Source organism: Carlito syrichta, unplaced genomic scaffold, assembly GCF_000164805.1.
Source record: "Carlito syrichta isolate Samal-C Ts95f unplaced genomic scaffold, Tarsius_syrichta-2.0.1 Scaffold59884, whole genome shotgun sequence".
Classification (NCBI taxonomy): Eukaryota; Metazoa; Chordata; class Mammalia; order Primates; family Tarsiidae; genus Carlito; species Carlito syrichta.
Genome location: NW_007003980.1, coordinates 643,131 through 661,291, shown reverse-complemented (window position 1 = coordinate 661,291; position 18,161 = coordinate 643,131). Strand labels below are relative to the sequence as shown.

The following is an 18,161-nucleotide window of genomic DNA, read 5'->3' as shown; positions in this document are numbered from 1 at the left end:
TAAAAGTAGGCAAGAAATTAAACCTTATTAATATTTTTTAAACAAATGTTATACTCATTTTTAATAAACTGTTTGACAGTGACACTCACATCATATCAGGCAGTCATTAGACAAATGTGGAACCCAAGGGACCATGGAGCGAGCATGACACCCAGTGTTGCTGACAGTTGCATCCAGCTCATTTGTTAGCTTTCAGTATATCGCATATTGCAGTTTCTTGTTCCTGGTCTAGTGGGTTTACAAGTGATATCACTTAGTTTTAACTAAACTAATCTGCAAAATGGACTCTTGACTTTCCATGATGTCTTCAAGGAGACTAAGGATCGAGGAAAACACCAGTAGTAGAAAAGTAAGTGAACCCTTAAGAAAAAGAGAGAGCGGAATTTCTTCCCACCTCTAGAACCAGCTGTTCATAAGAAACATCGCAGGCCGGGTGTGGTGGTTCATGCCTGTGCCATCCGAGCACTCTGGGATGCCGAGGCAGGAGGACTGCTGGAGCCCAGGAGTTCGAGACCAGCCTAGGCAACATAGCGAAAAACGTGTCGCTATAAGAAAAAAAAAGCTGAGCATATTGGGGTGCACCTATAGTCCCAGATACTCAGGAGCCTGAGGTGGAAGGATTGCTTGAGCCCAGGAGTTGGAGACTGCAATGAGTTATGATTGTGCCACTGTCCTCCAACCTGGGCAACAGAGTGAGACTCTGACAACAAAAATAAATAAATAATAAATAAATGACACATCGCACAGTAAAAACAGTCAACACTTAATCTCTCGGAAAAGAGGTCAGCCAAAACAATGAAAAACTAAGAGTATTTGGAATACAGACCTGTGACTGCTATTGCTAACAATTTACCATTAGAATAAAATAAATGTTAAAATTCCTTCACATCTTTAAATGTAGATATGCTAAGTATTCCTATTCAGAAGTCCTTACTTCTAGAGCACAATCAGAGCCGTCGGGAGACCCTGGCACAGGGCCGGTCCCAGTCAGCAGCCGAGCTCTCACGCACCTGTGTGTACTGGCGCTGGGCGAGCGTGCCTTCCGCCTCCAGCAAAGGCCCGTCCTGGTCCCTGTCTCCAAAGCCATCTTCTTTGCCCATCAGAGACTCTTCCTCGACTTCCTCTTCCTTCTGGAGGATTTTTCTCATGAAGTCTCTCTTGTCCATTGGGGTTCGAATGATTTTCAGGTTATTCGTGTAGATGATTATCTTCCCAAAATCTATAATAGGCGGGGGCTGGAGACATGGAGAATGAGTGTGGAACTTTGCCACCAGTCACCACACAAAGGGCTGCAGAACGTGCCCCATATCCCAGGGGACAGGAGGACCATCTGCTCCCAACACTTATGATCCCCCCAGACCTCAGAGCTACACATGGTTCATTCGCTGGCTCGCTTCCTCTCTGAAAGCTGTGAAAACCAGCTTCCAGCTGGGTGTGGTGGCTCACTCCTATAATCCTAGCACTTTGGGAGGCCGAGGTGAGAGGATTGCCTGGGATCAGCCCGGGAAACTTGGCAAGACCTCATCTCCATAAGAAATCAAGAAAAATTAGCCAGGTGTGATGGTGTCATGCCTATAGTTCCGGCTACTTGGAAGGCTGAGGTGGAAGGGTCGCCGGAGCCCAGCAGGTCAAGGCTGCGGCAGCCATGAGCGTGCTACCACACTCCAGCCCGGACAACAGAGTGAGACTCTGATGGAAAAAAAAAACCAAAACAGCTTCCTTCTTCCTCTGGTTGGTTGATGGTAACCAATCAAAGCTGAAATCCTCAAAGTGTCAGAATGGAGGCTAGAGCTTCCATTCCTACCGCAAACCCCAGCAGCCAAAGCAGGGCGGAGCACAGAGGGCTGAGTAAGTACAGAGGAACACTCTTGTCTGTTGCTTTATATAAATATCTCTCCAAAGTTTTTTCTAATAATAATACCAGCAGATACCATTTATTGAGCACCATTTCTTTTTGCCAGGTGTCACCCTAAGCATTTTACCAGCATTACCTCACTTCCCGCCAAACACCCCTATGAGGTAGAATTTTCACATTTCACAGGTGAGGAGACTGAATCTCAGTAGGGTTAAGCACCTTGCCTAAGTGACAGAGTTACCCAGAGACTATGGCTGGAAATGAAACCAAAGACTGTCAGACAAAAGCCCATATTCTTGCCCCCTACCCTGCACTATTCACAAGCAATCCACCCCCCCAAATCTTTTTTTTACTTTCAATTTATTTTATTTTAAAGATGTGAGGTACAATTCAGGATTAGGTATACAAGTGGGCATCATACAGGTAAAGTTTGGGCCTCCCTTTGGTCCCCACTTTGCCTGGATTGAGATCAGGAACCCATATTGATGTTATGTGCCTCCCCCGCCCCACCTCCCGGAAATTAAAAATCTTTTTTATGTCAGTAAATAGACATCTTTCTTTTCTTTCTTTTTTTTTTTTTGAGTCAGAGTCTTACTCTGTCACCCAGGCTGGAGTGCAGTGGCACACTCACAGCCACCACAGCCTCGACCTGCTGGGTTCAGGCAATCCTTCCGTCTCAGCCTTCCAGGTAGCTGGAACTACAGGTGCACGCCGCTACACTCAGCTAATTTTTTGATTTATTGTAGGGATGAGGTCTCGCCAAGTTGCCCAGGCTGGTCTCTAATCCATGGCTCAGGCAATCTTCTCATCTTGGCCTCCTAAAATGCTGGGATTATGGGCATGAGCCACTGCACCCGTCCAGTAAATAAACTTCTAAAGCATCATTATTCATAGCTTATGTTTCCTTGTATGGATTTATCATGTGTTGCTTAATCATTTGCTCAGGAATAAATCTGGGCATACTACAATGCAGTAGAGAACCGTGGGAAGTAAGTGTTCAGGGATTACTTGAACAAGAACATATATTTCTACCCAGCACTGGATTCCAATTCTACGATCAATCTAGTGTGAGTCACAGGAGAGCCATGTAGCCTCTCAAAACCTGTTTGCTCGTCTGCAAATAGGCTGACATCTACTGATAGGCACTGCAGCAGACAAGCTAATTATTCAAATATGGAAATGCTTCCATGATGGGTGGTACACAGGTGCTGTCCTGAGACTGTCGATTGCCCTCCTGTTAATACAGCCTTTCTTCAGGGAGCCTCTAACACCCCCCAAAACAGTAATGTAAGAGTTCATACTTAGGACCACAGTCCCAGGACCCTGCTCCAACACTCTTCTGGCTTCTGTGCCAATCAGGCAATGTTCCTGTAGTTACAACTCTTTACTTTCATTCCTGAGGCTCATTATATCAACTTAAGGGAGTGGGAGACGCTATGAAAAAGATATACAACAGGATTTGCTAAGGCTGGAAATAATATGCAAATGGTGGGCATCGTTACTGTGATTTTTTTTGTTTGTTTTTTTTGAGTCGAAGTCTCACTCTGTTGCCCATGCTGGAGTGCAGGGGCAAACGCACGGCCACCGCAGCTTTGACCTGCTGGTCTCAGGCGATCCTTCCACCTCAGCCTTCCATTACTGTGAATATTGAAAGCTGTTCTTCCGTAGTATGTGCACAGTCACACTATACAGCCAAACTCCTCAGCATGAAATACTCTGTGTATAGAACTGTATAAGACAAGTTAAGATGTTACAGTTAAGTAGTTTTGCATTTAAAGCTCTTTTGTCTTCAGTCAAAACCCAGTTTGAGCATGACTTTAATATTTAGGTTCCCTTTCTTTAAACACCCATGGAGTTTTCAATCATTATCTGTCAAACCACAAGCTTCCTACCTGGCCTTGCTTTCTCTCCCTCTCTTCAAGGGATCATGTAGCAGCTTCCATTTCCTATTGTTTTATGCAGGCTGGATTCCTATTTCACACTCTGGACTATCAGTTTCTGAACATCAGAAGATAAGGATGGTGGTACTTTTGGAAGGTTCCATTTCTACTTCCAGTATTAACCAATAAGGTTCAGTTACTAGGGAGGTTTTCATATCTAGAGTTGTTTTTTGTGTGGGTTTGTTTTTTGTTTTTCCCCCAAGACAAAACTCTCAATATGCTAGGAGAATCTGAGATCACCTGCTCCAACCCTCTATCTCTAAGTTGGGAAATGTCTGAGACACCCATGATAGCAAATTTATTTTTTAATGTACCCTAGAGATAAAGGGTCCCAAATCACCTTATGGTGTGTTTAAGTGTGAGTCACCCTGACAGCCAAAATCATCCTTGTGTCTAAGGAGACTATCTGGGTGTAACTAAAGTTCACACTATCTGGTTACATCAGCTGTTGGTGAGGAACATCCCCTCTTGCATTATAGAGGGCCAGGAGGAAGCCAAGAATTTTTCATTTCCTTTCACAATGCCCAGAATGGCAACCTATGTGATTGAGCATTCATCCATCCTCTGGTGTCTGTGGCAACATGCCTAAAGATTGCTACTGAGGCACTTTTCAACCTTTTCTCTGCTCTGTTTTTAGATGCAGTAGCGCCTTACTGGGTACTAGAAATTCAGTGGGCTTTGGTGGCAGACAGACTTGAGTTCAAACTCTATTCTAACGTTATTTGACAACTTGTGTAAGATTTGCAGGCTATTGAACCTCTATGAACTTCTGTTTTTCCAATGTGTAAAACTCTTCATCATAGAAATACTGTGAAGATGAAATTATTGTATATAGTAATTATGAATAAAGTAGGTGTTCAGTAACTGCTACCTCCCTTCCATTTTTATGAACCTTATAAACTTGTTTTAATTCCTTAAAATATTTTGATTATTTATAGCCACTTCCTCTACCCATCACCTAAAATTAAAAGAGTCAACATGCCTTTGATGCGAACCTGCTCATTATCACAATGGTGAGTAACATTTGCTGAAGACATGCCACATGCCAGACACAATGCTGAGAGCTTCTCATGCAGGATCATTTTTAATCAACACAGCAACTCTCTTAAGTAGGTATTTTTATTGCCCTCCTATTATCAATGATGATGTTGACATCAGTGAGGTTAAGTAGTTTGCTCAAGCTTACACAGTAAGCGAATAGAATTGTTCAGTGTGACTCACATTGTTCCCTTTAAAATTATTATTATTATTGTTATTGTTATTATTATTGTGGTAAAATATACCTAACAGGAAATATATTATTTTAACCACTTCTAAATGCACAGTTCAGTGGCATGAAGTATATTCACACTGGTGTATAGCCATCACCACCATCTATCTCCAGGACTTTTTCTTCTTCCCAAACTGAAGCTGCATCCATTAAACAATCAATGATTTTTCTCCCCTTCCCTCAGACCTCGGCACCCACCATTCTGCTTTCTGTCTCTGTGAATTCAACTATTCTAGGTACCTCATATAAGTGGAATCATGTAGTGATTATCTATTTGTGATAACGTATAACTTATAACATCTTCAAGATTCATCCATGTTGTAGCATGTGTTAAAATGTCCTTCCTTTATAAGGCTGAATAATATTCTATTGTGTGAAAGTACCACACAATATTGTTTAGCCGTTGCCAGTGGATGAACATTGGGGCTTATTGTTTCCACCTTCGGGCAATGTGAATAATACCGCTGTGACCATGTTGTTTAAAGACAATCTCGTGGCCAGTCTTTACTAGAAGTTATTTTACAACTGGAGGCAGTGCTGAGAAATCGCACTTTCTTGTTTTTTTGTTTTTTTATTTTGAGTTGGAGTCTCACTCTGTCGCCCAGACTGGAGTGCAGTGGCCGCTCCCGGCCACCGCGGCCTCGACCCGCTGGGCTCCGGCGATCCTTCCGCCTCAGCCTTCCGAGTAGCCGGAATTACAGGCGCGTGCTACCAAGCCCGGCTAATTTTTTGACTTATCGTAGAGATGAGGTCTCGCTGCCCAGGCGGGTCTCGAACCCGCGGGCTCAGGCAATCCACTCCCCTCAGCCTCCCAAAGGCGCGGGATTACAGGCTGAGCCACCGAGCCCGGCTTACTTCCTTGTTTTTATAGATGCTGTGTTGGCACACCGTTTCAGTGGGTGGAGCCACATGACTCCATTCTGGCCACTCTCATGTCAGAGGCCAGCTAAGACTGTGATGTGGCACTTGATCAGGCAACAATGAGAACCAGAACAAAGGGACCAAGCAAGACCGAAACCTCCAACACAGCTGCCTGAGCCACGCTGCTGCGAAGACTCATTCACCTAGACTTACACAGCCATGGCAAATCGTACATTTACATAAATGCCAATTTGGGCACACGATTTACAAAGATCAAGCAATCCAAAATTACCTACCATGACCTTGTATGGGGTTTGCATGAACTCTGACTTTGTGGACTCTAAATCTACAAATAAGGTATAAATAAAAAGAAATACTGTAAGTACAAAACATAGCCAAGGACCTACGACCTAATTAGCACTCAATAAACGGTAGGTATCATCATTATGATGACGTGATAACTTTGTTCTCTAAAAAAGCAAAAAGTCGGGGAATCAGAAGATCTGAATCTTAGTCTGACTCTGTACCCAATGGCCTGCAATATCGTGTGGGTCCCTTCAAGACTTGGCACTCAGTGTTCCTCACCTGCCAAGAAAAGAATGACCATCCTTTGTCTTTCTCCCCAAGGTTATTGTAGAGACCAAATGTGGGAGAGAGAGATAGAGACAGCACGTGATAGCACTGTGTAATGCACAAGTCACTCCATTCACATAAGAGGTTATTCATTCCAGGCTACTTTAGTATAAAAAAGAAACCTGGTATTATCTTTGGTAATTGTGGACATGCTTGTAATTATACTTTTACCAATGTCATCAAAGCCAATAATACATTCATCTGCAATAGGTGTATTATCTCTTTCCTTGGGAAAATAACAATAAAAATAATTAGAGAGTAATTATCTGAATTTCAGCCTTTAAAGATGAGAATGCATCCTGGTATGCCGTTCATTAATAACATGGCTACAATATATAATTGCATTTAATCTTTTTTAAAAAGGCATTGATGGTCCCACTGGCAGAAAGCATTTACACGTCTCCTATGAATTTTGGAAATCAGAGATATTTCCCAGGTTCTTTTAGCTTTAAAGAAAATCATGGATGGGCTTTTGATTATCTGTGATGCTGGGGAAGTAATTGAAATGCACAGATTAAACACATGCTTCAGGTGAACTATTAGCTCCAACTTCTTGCCCATGTAACATCTCCTCTGGCTGATTTGCGTCTCACCGTCTCTTCCCCACGACTCCAACTACCCAGAGTTCATGCTAATGAGTAATAGGAAGGCAAAATAAATAAATAAATAGACAAGCATTTTTAAAAAGCAGGCAGTGGGAAGACGCTGGGGTCAAAGACAAGACATGGATAACCGCAGGCTGAATAATTGACTGTGAGTGAAGCGAGCACCTTCAAACGCTCAGCTTTTTAAGGAAACAAAACGACCCACTGCTGCATTTTCTTTCTTTCTTTCTTGTTTGAATCGGAGTCTCAGTTCTGTCACCCGGGAGAAGTGGAGAGCAATGGCATGCTCACAGCCACCACAGCCTCTACCTGCCGGGCTCAGGCCCTCCTTCTGTCCCAAGCATTCCAAGTAGCTGGAATCACAGGGGCACGCCTGGCTAATTTTTGATTTATTGTAGAGACGAGGTCTGGCCAAGTTGCCCAGGCTGGTGTCAAACCTCCGGACTCAGGAATCCTCTTGCCTCCGCCTCCCAAAGTGCTGGGATTACAGGCGCGAACCACCCGGCGGGGCCTGCCTCGTTTGCTAAAACTGCAGACTGGCAACCTGAAAACCACCTCACCTCTATTTCATTTGCATCCCGCGGAAACCCATCACGGTGCAACGGAGGGACTCTGAACACTACACATGCTCACGGCCTGTGTGGCCAGCAGCCCGTCATTTTTGTCCCAGAAATATCCTGGCGGGGCTTCCCGTGTGGCGCACCTACAGCTCTGGCGGGCACCGCAGCATGGGCAGGGCACAGACCCGAAGCACGCGGCAGGGAGCCCTGCCCCCTAAGGCCCACAGGCCACACGCAGCACCAACCTTGCGGTCGTTGGCCTTGTGATCGTGGAACGGAGGCCGGCTGCCCGCCAGCGTGTAGGCGTTGCCCTCCCGAAACACGCTGATCCTCTGAGCGGTCAGCCTGGGGGAGCACGGCGGGGGCTTGGGGGCCTCCCCGGACCCGTACACCCCGTCCATCGGCTCCAGGGACTCCTGGAGGAAACTGTGCGGGTACTCCTCCTTGGGCGACTCCAGTTCCTGCCCGTCCTCGAAGACCTGCTTCAGCACCCGGCCGCTGTAGGACGAGGAGATCTTGAAGCGGACCTTGCGCGGCTGGCCCTCGCCGTCCTGCTGCAGCCGCGGCCCGGGGCCCGCCATGCGCGAAGCCCGCCCGGCGGCGTCCCGGCTTCGGCGTGGCCGGGGAAACCTGGGCCTCGGGGGAAACGGCGTTTGGTTTTCTCCCCTCCGGCCGATGATTAATTCACGTTGCTGCTGGGGAACGCTCGGTTTACAGCAACTGACACCCTGCATCAAATATTGATAGGCCCTCACGAAAAGGCCGGCGGCCGGGGGTTTGCCGAGTGGATGGAGCTGAAGACAGGATTGGTCCTTCTCATCATCCCGAGCTCATCCATAACGTCACCCCTACCCTGGCTTTGCCTCCCTTGAGGATGAGTATCTAGACTGCCAATTCAACGAGGATCAGATAATCAGCTAGCAAGTGCCTTGTTGTTGCGCCCAATAGCAACAATGATCTAGTGAGCATCTAACTAGAGCCGGAGATGGTTGCATGAATCTTCCTTCTTCATCGTCACCATAACCCACAAGGAGTCATCTCTGTTTTACAGAGGGGAAAGTAAGTCTTAGACCTGTTTCCTCCTTTGTTGCAGTTAAGTGAGTGTCAGAGCAGGGATTTGAACTCAGACCTGACTCCAAAACCCGTGATCAGTCCCCCATGCCGAAGGGTTTCATATTGTGTCTGGAAGGCCCGGGATACAGTGAAGATTCTTGAGGGCGGGCACTTGGAACAGGGGGAAGCTCCAGGGCCTGAATTCTGGGACTTCTCCCCTCCCCCTGCCCGCCACGTTGACCAGAGCAGCTCCACTTTGTACTTACATTTCTGGTCTCATCCACAAGCACAGCTCTGGTTCCCACTGCCCGTGGGACCTAGTAAACACCTACTGTAAGACAGTCCCTGGGGTGGACGTCTGATGGGCATGAGAGGAGGGCCTGAGGGCAGCCCCACAGTCAAGACCAGGAAGCAGATCCAACACACCAGAAATGATGACTTCATGCTCGGGGAGCAAACTCTCCAGTCCACGTCTGAATCCCTGACCACTACGCCAGGAAGGGAGAGGTCTCCTGGGAGACAAGGATCAAAGGAGGAGGCCCTTGATTTGGGTCTAAAGGGTGGGTTGTGTTTGGGGAGCTGGAAAGGTGGGGGAAAGCCTTTCTCCCGTTTTTTGCAAATGGCAGCGCCACCGGTCCTTATTACACAAACTAACCTCTCTGGTGCTCCTGCAGTCATTCGTATGCACTCTACTGCCCCCCTTTCTTCACCTACTCCAGCACCTACCTATTCCCCGATCCCATTCTCCACATCGCTGTGATAGCATTGTTTGTCGGCAGATGTCAGTCCCCTGCTGGAAAATATGTTCCCGTGGCCCAATACTTAGCAAGTCCTGACTGTTCCATGCGACAGAGCTCCTCAAAACCGAGCCTCGCCTCTTTTTCTTTCCAGACCCAACCTCTGTCACTCTTCCGGGAGCTGCCTGGGCTTGGGACTCCAGGTATAGCAACAAGCTTACCCATTTCTCAGAACTACGTCTTTCTGACCCTCATCCAGTATTCTGCTTCCTGGGTGGAGTGCCAACTTCCTTTCCTCCTTCCAGGCACACCCAAGATTTCACTGCTTCTGGGAAGCCATCCCCCAGCCCAGGGATCATGCATGAAATCCTTGGATCCACCACTCTCCGGGTGCCTCTCCCTCCTCCTGGTCATTCCTGTTTTCCCTCTGTCCTCTGTGAACACCTTGGAGGCAGAAGTTGTCTACCATCTCACTATTCCCGGTGTTTATCAAAGTGCCTGTTACATAAAATAACTCAGCTAATAATTGTTGAATGAATTACTTCAGGGGAGAAAGATCAAATACAGAAAACTTTTGGAAGAGGATTCAAGAATATTTTGTGCAGACCACTGAAGAAGTAAGATCAGAAGATTGTTAAGAAAAGCATCTACCTTTCTACTAAAAAGAGGTGTCAGCCGGGCTCGGTGGCTCAGGCCTGTAATCCCGCGCCTTTGGGAGGCTGAGGTGAGTGGATTGCCTGAGCCTGCGGGTTCAAGACCCGCCTGGGCAACTTGGTGAGACCTCGTCTCTACAATAAATCAAAAAATCAGCTGGGCGTGGTAGTGCGCGCCTGTAGTTCCAGCTACTTGGAAGGTTGAGGTGGAAGGATCGCCGGAGCCCAGCAGGTCGAGGCTGCGGTGGCCGGAAGCGGCCACTACACTCCAGTCTGGGCGACAGAGTGAGACTCCACTAAAAAAAAAAAAAAAAAAGGTATCACGGTTATAAAGTCCCTGTGTAATAGGTGCAAGAAATCGGTGGGGGGAGGGGGAGCTAGGGAGATATCGTTTTTTTTAAAAAAAAGAAAGATATGTTCATCCTAACAGCAGAGAACATATTCCTCCAGCTTCCCCAGGATGCAGAGTTGGCTGGGATGTGCCAGAAATGGATACTAGGGCTGAGACCTTGATCCCTCAGCCCCAGGGCAGCCAGGTGGGGCCCAGGACTACATCAGCCGGCTCCATTTACTCCAGCGCATTGGACAAATGCCAGCCCAGGCACCTGTAGTCCCAGCTACTGGGGAGGCTGAGGCGGAAGGATCGCTTGAGCCCAGGAGTCCAGGCTACTGTGAACTGTAGTCTCTACCTCAGCCTGGGCAACAGAGCAAGACTCTGTCTCTAAAAATATGCATATTTATATAAATTATGGTAGAAGTGTGTAGTATGACATTTGCTCAACTGTGCTCCTGCCATTTTCTTTGACTGCCCTGCCTGTCACATGGCTATGCTGGCATTCATTTGATTAATGCCATATTTTGAGCAAACGTCATATTTAAATTAGTATCCTCTTTTTTGGCCCACCCGATATTATTATTATTATTATTATTATTATTATTATTTTCTGTGTGTGCCATGTCATGAAAAAGATTGGGTGCCCCTAACTAGAATATTTTTCTTCTATTTATTCCAGGAAACAGATATTTAATAAATGTCATAGCTTATTTTCATCCAGAAAAACCAGTGAGCTGACTTCTACAATTACTGTCAAATAAACATCTTAACTAGCCCACAAAAATGAACACCATTAACAAAGGTAGCTTTTCAGAAGGGTGGAGTCCAACCAGATCAAAAGCTGGAGATGAATTTTCCAAGTAGTGTTTGTCCAACACTCTTTTATGTCCTTCCCCACATTCACGACAGATTTTCAGTGAGCCAAACCAAAACCATAGGAAGTTCTGAAACAATCCTGATTTGATAATTTTTAAATGTTGGTGTTTTCAAAATAGTCACAAATATACTTCTAGAAGGAGGATAACTCGATAGATTAAAAGCAATTGTGGCAATACTATCAAAAGTCTTAAAAATATTCACATTCTAGCCGGGCTCGGTGGCTCAGCCTGTAATCCTGCGCCTTGGGAGCCAAGGGGAGTGGATTGCCTGAGCCTGTGGGATCGAGGCCCGCCTGGGCAACTTGGCGGGACCTCATCTCTACAATAAATTAAAAAATTAGCCGGGCGTGGTAGCGCACGCCTGTAGTTCCAGCTACTTGGAAGGCTGAGGCGGAAGGATCACCGGAGCCCAGCAGGTCGAGGCTGTGGTGGCCGGGAGCAGCCACTGCACTCCAGTCTGGGCAACGGAGTGAGACTCCAACTCAAAAATAAATAAATAAATAAAAAGGTAAACTATGCTTACCACTTTAAAATACAGGTGAATGTCTGTGCAATGACCACTTATGTACCTAATCCTGAATTGTACTCCACATCTTTAAAATAAAATAAAATAAAATAAAAAATACAGGTGAATGTACACAATTGGCTGGAAAAATTAAATTGTCAGCATTCTGCCATTTTCCCTCTGAATTCAACAATAGGAAATCATATAATTTTGTTGTACAACAATATATGTTTGGTGCCGTTTTCATACAAAAAGAAATGACTTTAGCTGAAGCCAAACTCAAGGAGGAATCATTTACTCAGGATTATACCCAGTTGCAAAAAACCTCTATGTGTTATTGAAAGTAGGGATGACTTTAATATCAAAACCAGTCACTTTTGAATGTCCATGTGGAGTGAATACTTTTTAAGCTATGAGGGACACCTGGCTAAGGAATTAAACTCAGCATTCATAATGGGGGTCCAAACACATATTATGCCTCCTAATGTGATACTTCATTTACAGATAGGATGCCCAAGCCAGGACAGTCTTGATGGTGAAACGGGTGCTATTCACAACTGCATAAGACCGGAAGCAAATTGGAATAAACTATATGAGGTATTTTGGACAAAATCTTCAATATTTAAGAGGCCTAACTTTCGATTTACACGAGATCTAAGGGATAGAGGAATTAGTTGAATAGCCCAAAAGGAAACACTCAGACAAAGGCACTGTGTGGGACATCCTATAAGACAGCAACCTCATAAAAAAAATCGGTATATCAGGAAAAAAAATCCTGGAGGTAGGAGAAGCATTCTCAATTTGAAGAGGGTAAAGAGTTATAACCAGGTGGAGAAATTTGACTCTAGAACTGGTATCAGAAGAAACTAGAGAATGATTATTCATCTTCTTGGACATGATAATGTTATCCAATAATATGTGAGATGTTCTTTTTGTATGGCATGCATGCTGAAATATTTAAGGTGAAATGCCATGATGTATGTATGCATCATGTATGTATTAAGAGCTGTATTCTCTCCATACAGATGCCTTTTTAAGCATGTGTGCATATCCAGCACACAAAGCAAAAATGAAAAAAGGTTCCCAGTACTTGATGGCTACTTACTGTACTATTCCTCCAATTGTTTATGTTTTTAATATTTATAATAAAAATCGAAGGGGAACGATGCTCTTAGAAAAATATTCACAGACACCTAGGTTTGCATTTTGATTTAGGCTCTAGTGTATTCTGAATCTTCTTAGGAACAGAATTTTTATCCTATTCTGTCTGATTTCATTTACTGGACTTTATTTTTATGTGTATTTTGGAATTTAGGAGATTATATTAGCTATGTGTCTTGATGAAAGAAATGTGCAATTATTGCAAATTGAGTATGAACATTATCCTTTAGCAATCTTTCCACATCTATCATTTCTAATCAGAGTAAGGATTATAAATTAAACATATCCTTTTAATCTGCTTATACATTACCATGCAGCATGTGCATGTGCATGCGTGTGTGTGTGTGTGTGTGTGTGTGTGTGTGTGTGTGTGTGTATTTAAACTACAGTCTGGTATTCTCCTTTGAAATATTGCTGTGGTAGAAGGTTAATATAGTTATTGATCATTTGTGGAGAGCTGTAAGAGTTCATGGGACTTTATAAAAAATTTGAAAAGTAAAATCTAAGTTTATAATCTGCCTCTGTTCCACCACCAAATGAAATAGAAATTTCCAAGGCAATGCTTCAAGGGACTGTCATATCTGACAATCACCTTCTTTACAAAAATTTTTTCTAAGATTGCCTAAGTTCCCTCAGGAACGAATTTTTCTTTGTGGACCCAGGTGGGTTGGGACAGAGTCTAGTGGCTTGCCCCATGTTTCTTCCACCACATAGAAGACAATCTGATGAAAAGTCCTGCTGACTCAAAGTGCAAGATCAAGGGTCTCTGGCTAGAGGCATTTTCTCCCATATTATTTTCCAAGTTCAGCCCATAGACCTAATAGTTGCTTTTTTTTTTTTTTTTTTTTTGAGTTGGAGTCTCGCTCTGTCGTCCAGATTGGAGTGCAGTGGCCGCTCCCGGCCACCGCAGCCTCGACCTGCTGGGCTCCGGCGATCCTTCCGCCTCAGCCTTCCAAGTAGCTGGAACTACAGGCGTGAGCTACCACATCCGGCTGATTTTTTGATTTATTGTAGAGATGAGGTCTCGCTGCCCAGGTGGGTCTCGAACCCGCAGGCTCAGGCAATTCACTCACCTCAGCCTCCCAAAGGCTGAGCCACCGAGCCTGGCTAATAGTTGCTTTTGGGAGGGAAAAATTCTTACTAAAATTGGGACATGTTGAGTCAAGTTAAACTGATTTATTTACTGCAGGACTTCCAATGTTTTAATATATTAATATACTTTGTTCTTCTGTTAGATGGGGATACACCTTTTCCAAAATGCAGTGCCCATAACACTCACGTTGTTTTGGAATTCTGTTTCATGAGATCAGTATTCTGGGAAAAATAGTCTGGGAGATGCTGTTCTAGTTCTCCCTACTCGCATCCCCTCTTAATAAAAAATGGCTAACGTCGGCCAGTGCAGAGGCTCACACCTATAATCTCAGCACCTTCTGTAGCCAAAGTGAGAAGATTGCCTGAGCCCATGGGTTCGAGACCAGCCTGGGCAACTTGATGACCCCTCATTCCTACAATAAATCAAAAAATTAGCCAGGCATGGTGGCTCGTGCCTGTAGTTTCAGCTACTTGGAAGGCGGAGGTGGAAGGTTTGCCTGAGCCCAGCAGGTCAAAGCTGTGGTGGCCTTGAGTGTGCCACTGCACTCCAACTTGGGAGACAGAGTGAGACTCCAACTCAAAAAAAAAAAAAAGGTTATTGCTTATTGAGCACTTACTATACACAAAGGAGATCGTTCACAGACAAGAAAACTGGAAACCAAAGCCCAGAGAGGTTATGGGTCCCACAGCCATGAAATGTCAGTCAGTGGCATCTAACCCAGGTCTGACCTCAAAACTCATGCTTCTCACCATAAATGCTTTTATCTCATATCATTAAATTGACCACTTAGGAAAAAAAAAAAAAGGTGATTCCTTAAAAATGGGAAAGCAGGCCGGGCACGGTGGTTCCAGCCTGTAATCCCAGCACTTTGGGAGGCCAAGGCGAGTGGATTGCCTGAGCCCGGGGGTTCAAGACAAGCCGGGGCAACTTGGTGAGACTTCAACTCCATAATAAATAAAAAAAATTAGCTGGGCATGGTGGCACGTGTCTGTAGTTCCAGCTTCTTGGAAGGCTGAGGCAGAAGGATCGTCTGAGCCCAGTAGTTAGAGGCTGAGGTGGCCGTGAGTGTGCCGCTGCACTCCAGACTGGGCAATACAGTGAGACTCCAAATTAAAAAAAAAAAAAAAATGGGAGAGCAGATGCTTTTACCTAGTCTTGTAATATTCCGAATATGTGATTATGATCAGTGAGGCCACTTGATGACTGGGGTGTGATGTAGCTACCCATGGGGTTGATTCCCTAAGCCCTGCCTCAGGGAATATCCCACAGTTTGCTTTGAAATGCAGCCACCTGCGCTATCTGTAAATCTCCAGAGTGGAGAGATAGGACCTCTTCCTGGTATTCTGAAATGCCTCTTTCTCATTGCCTCTGTCTGAACAGAGCTGGCACAAGTCTTTGTATCACAGGCCAAAACCCCACGTCAGAAGGCAAAGGTTGGGTTCCTTTACAGAGAGCACCCAGTAGAGGGTGCGTGTGGAAAAATAGCCACTGTGCCAGAAACTACAGGCCAAAATCTGGGACTTCATTAAAAAATAATCATCGCTTGGGACTGTTCTACCATTCAAAGACTCTGTCCCTGGGTCCCCTGGTTTATCTGCTAGAGAAAAAGAGACTCATTTTTCGAATTCTTCCCTCATTTCTAACTTACTAGCCATTCCTGTCAGACAGAAAACCAAGAAGAGAGCTCAGAGGCCGAGAAATGGTCCTTTCTCTCTATTCCAGCATTCTCCAAGAGCATTATCATAGAAGCCACATAAATATTTTTAAATTTTTAAATTTTCCAGGAACAACATTAAAAAAGTCAAAAGAAACTAATTTTAATATTTATTTAATCCAATAGTCCAAACGTTTATTATTTCAACATGTAACCTAATATAAGAAAGGTATTCATGAACTATTTTACATTTTCCCCCCCTAATAACCATTTAAACTCCTGTGTGTATTTCACACTTGGAAAGCATCTCTGTTTGTTCACTAAACTTTCAGCTGGAAATAACTGATCGGTATTCCGATTTTATAAAATTCACATCTCCAGATCATTCAATCATATTTTGAAGTTTTCCAGTAACTGAAGTGAGCATCAATTTTAAAATTTACACTTAAATTTTAATTTTCTTAGTCTCTCTAGCTACATTTCAAGGCCAGTAGCCACATCTGACTTTGGCGGCCCTGTTGTCCGCGAGTCCAAAGTTTTTAATGAAGCCGGTAGTGCCCCCTAGAGGGAATTGTGGGAAGTTGTAGAAACATTTATTTTTTTTGTACCATTCTGGCTAGGCATGAACAACCGTAGACATTCAGTAGGTACAGGATATCCTGCAGTATGAAGTGCGATCTTAACAACAACCAAAAAATGGTTGCACACCTCAGACCCTCAAATAGAGAAACACCTGTTTATAAGTATCTGAGCCTAGAAAATAGCTGTCTGTTTTATTTTTCTGGTGGGAGCGGGAAGCTTAGCTTTGATATACAGTACGTTTGGGGGAACTGAAAATGCATATAAATGAAAGGAACTGTGTGTTTTGTGGTGTTCAGAGTCCTGCCAAGGATTGTCCACCACTTTGGACAATTAATTCACTGACTGGAATATTACAACTGTGTCAGGCAACATCTGTGGTTGTTGAAGTCCCAGGGATCTGAGACACAGGCAGAGAATCTACTTCGTGACACCGTCTAAGAAAATGACACTAAAGCATGTGTTATTAGCTGATTCCTTTGATTTCTCTTTCAGTTAGAGCAAGGGCACCCTACTGTTTTTGAAGTTATATTTGTAGTATTGCTGAATGTATTCGTTTCATTCTAGGATAGGACACACTCATTACTGAAAGCACACCTTGGGTCTGACAGCCCGAGGGAGCCGCTGGCTGATGAAGGCTCTTCCACTTGCAGGGAGGAACAGGAACTGAGTCACATCACAGAGGAGGAGAGCGCTGCCTAGATTAAACAAATGTGTGCTTTGTCCCTACCAAGTGCAGAGCATTCTGCTGGAAGACAGGGTGACAGCAGCAACCCGAGCAAGCGAGCCTTTCTCCCAAGGCGCTCCAGGGGAGTGTGGACGACGGTGTGAGGCTGCACAGGGGTCAGGCTGAGCGGGCAAGAGCGGGCTGCCGGACAGAGACGCTCCGGAGCGGTTCCAAAGCTCGCTGCTGACAGCTCGTTCAGGCCAGTTGATCCAGGAAGACACAGCAAGGGTGCTGATGTTGCTGCACGTCCATCTACCTTTAAAACTGTTTTTTTTTTAATTTTAAATTTTGTGTTTTATTTATTTATTTTTTGAGTTGGAGTCTCACTGTCGCCCAGACTAGAGTGCAGTGGCCACTCCCGGCCACCGCAGCCTCGACCTGCTGGGCTCCGGCGATCCTTCCGCCTCAGCCTTCCGAGGAGCCGGAATGACAGGCACGCGCTACCACGCCCGGCTGATTTTTTGATTTATTGTAGAGAGGAGGTCCTCGCTGCCCAGGCGGGTCTCGAACCCGCGGCCTCAGGCAATCCACTCACCTTAGCCTCCCAAAGCGCGGGATTACAATTGTGGAGTACAATTGTGAGTTAGGTATACTAACATACATTATGCAGGTACCCTTGTTGATGAGGTGTGCCTCCCCTTCTCCCCTGGCAGAGTCCCACAACTGCCAATCCTGCCACCCCCATTTCCCACTATTGCCAACACTTTTCTATAGTACTATAATTGCTCAAGGTCCGCTTATTATGCGAGAGAACATGTGGTACTCAGTTCTTTGTTTCTGTGATAGATCACTCAGTATTATAGAGTCGAAGTTCATCCGAGTTGCTGGCAAGTTCAACATGTTGTCCTTCTTGATGACTGTGTAATATTCCATTATATATGTACCACATTTTTTTAATCCAGTCCTCTTTCAATGGGCAGCATGGTTGGTTCCATGTTTTTGCTATTGTGAACAAAGCTGCCATAAACATACGTGTGCAGGTATCTTTTTCATGGAGTGACCTGAGTTCTTCCAGGTATATTCCCAGTAGGGGGATTGTGGGGTCATATGGAAGGTTGATTTT

General features: G+C 44.9%; 1 protein-coding gene across 1 annotated transcript; it reads right to left on the bottom strand.

The window, feature by feature from the left end:
- Positions 1-947: 947 nt before the first annotated feature.
- Positions 948-8,305, bottom strand: GRXCR2 (glutaredoxin and cysteine rich domain containing 2). The gene is made up of 2 exons (XM_008050422.1): positions 7,970-8,305; positions 948-1,235 (listed from the first exon to the last, which is right to left on the bottom strand). The coding sequence occupies exons 1-2, from the start codon at positions 8,303-8,305 to the stop codon at positions 948-950; spliced, it is 624 nt and encodes a 207-aa protein (XP_008048613.1).
- Between the last annotated feature and the right edge of the window lie 9,856 nt (positions 8,306-18,161).

Excerpts from the sequence above, each read along its gene's own strand:
- GRXCR2 (XM_008050422.1), bottom strand. The coding sequence starts at position 8,305 with ATGGCGGGCCCCGGGCCGCGGCTGCAGCAGGACGGCGAGGGCCAGCCG. Across the intron at positions 1,236-7,969 it reads ACAAGGCCAACGACCGCAAG|CCCCCGCCTATTATAGATTT; the intron begins GTTGGTGCTGCG and ends CCATGTCTCCAG.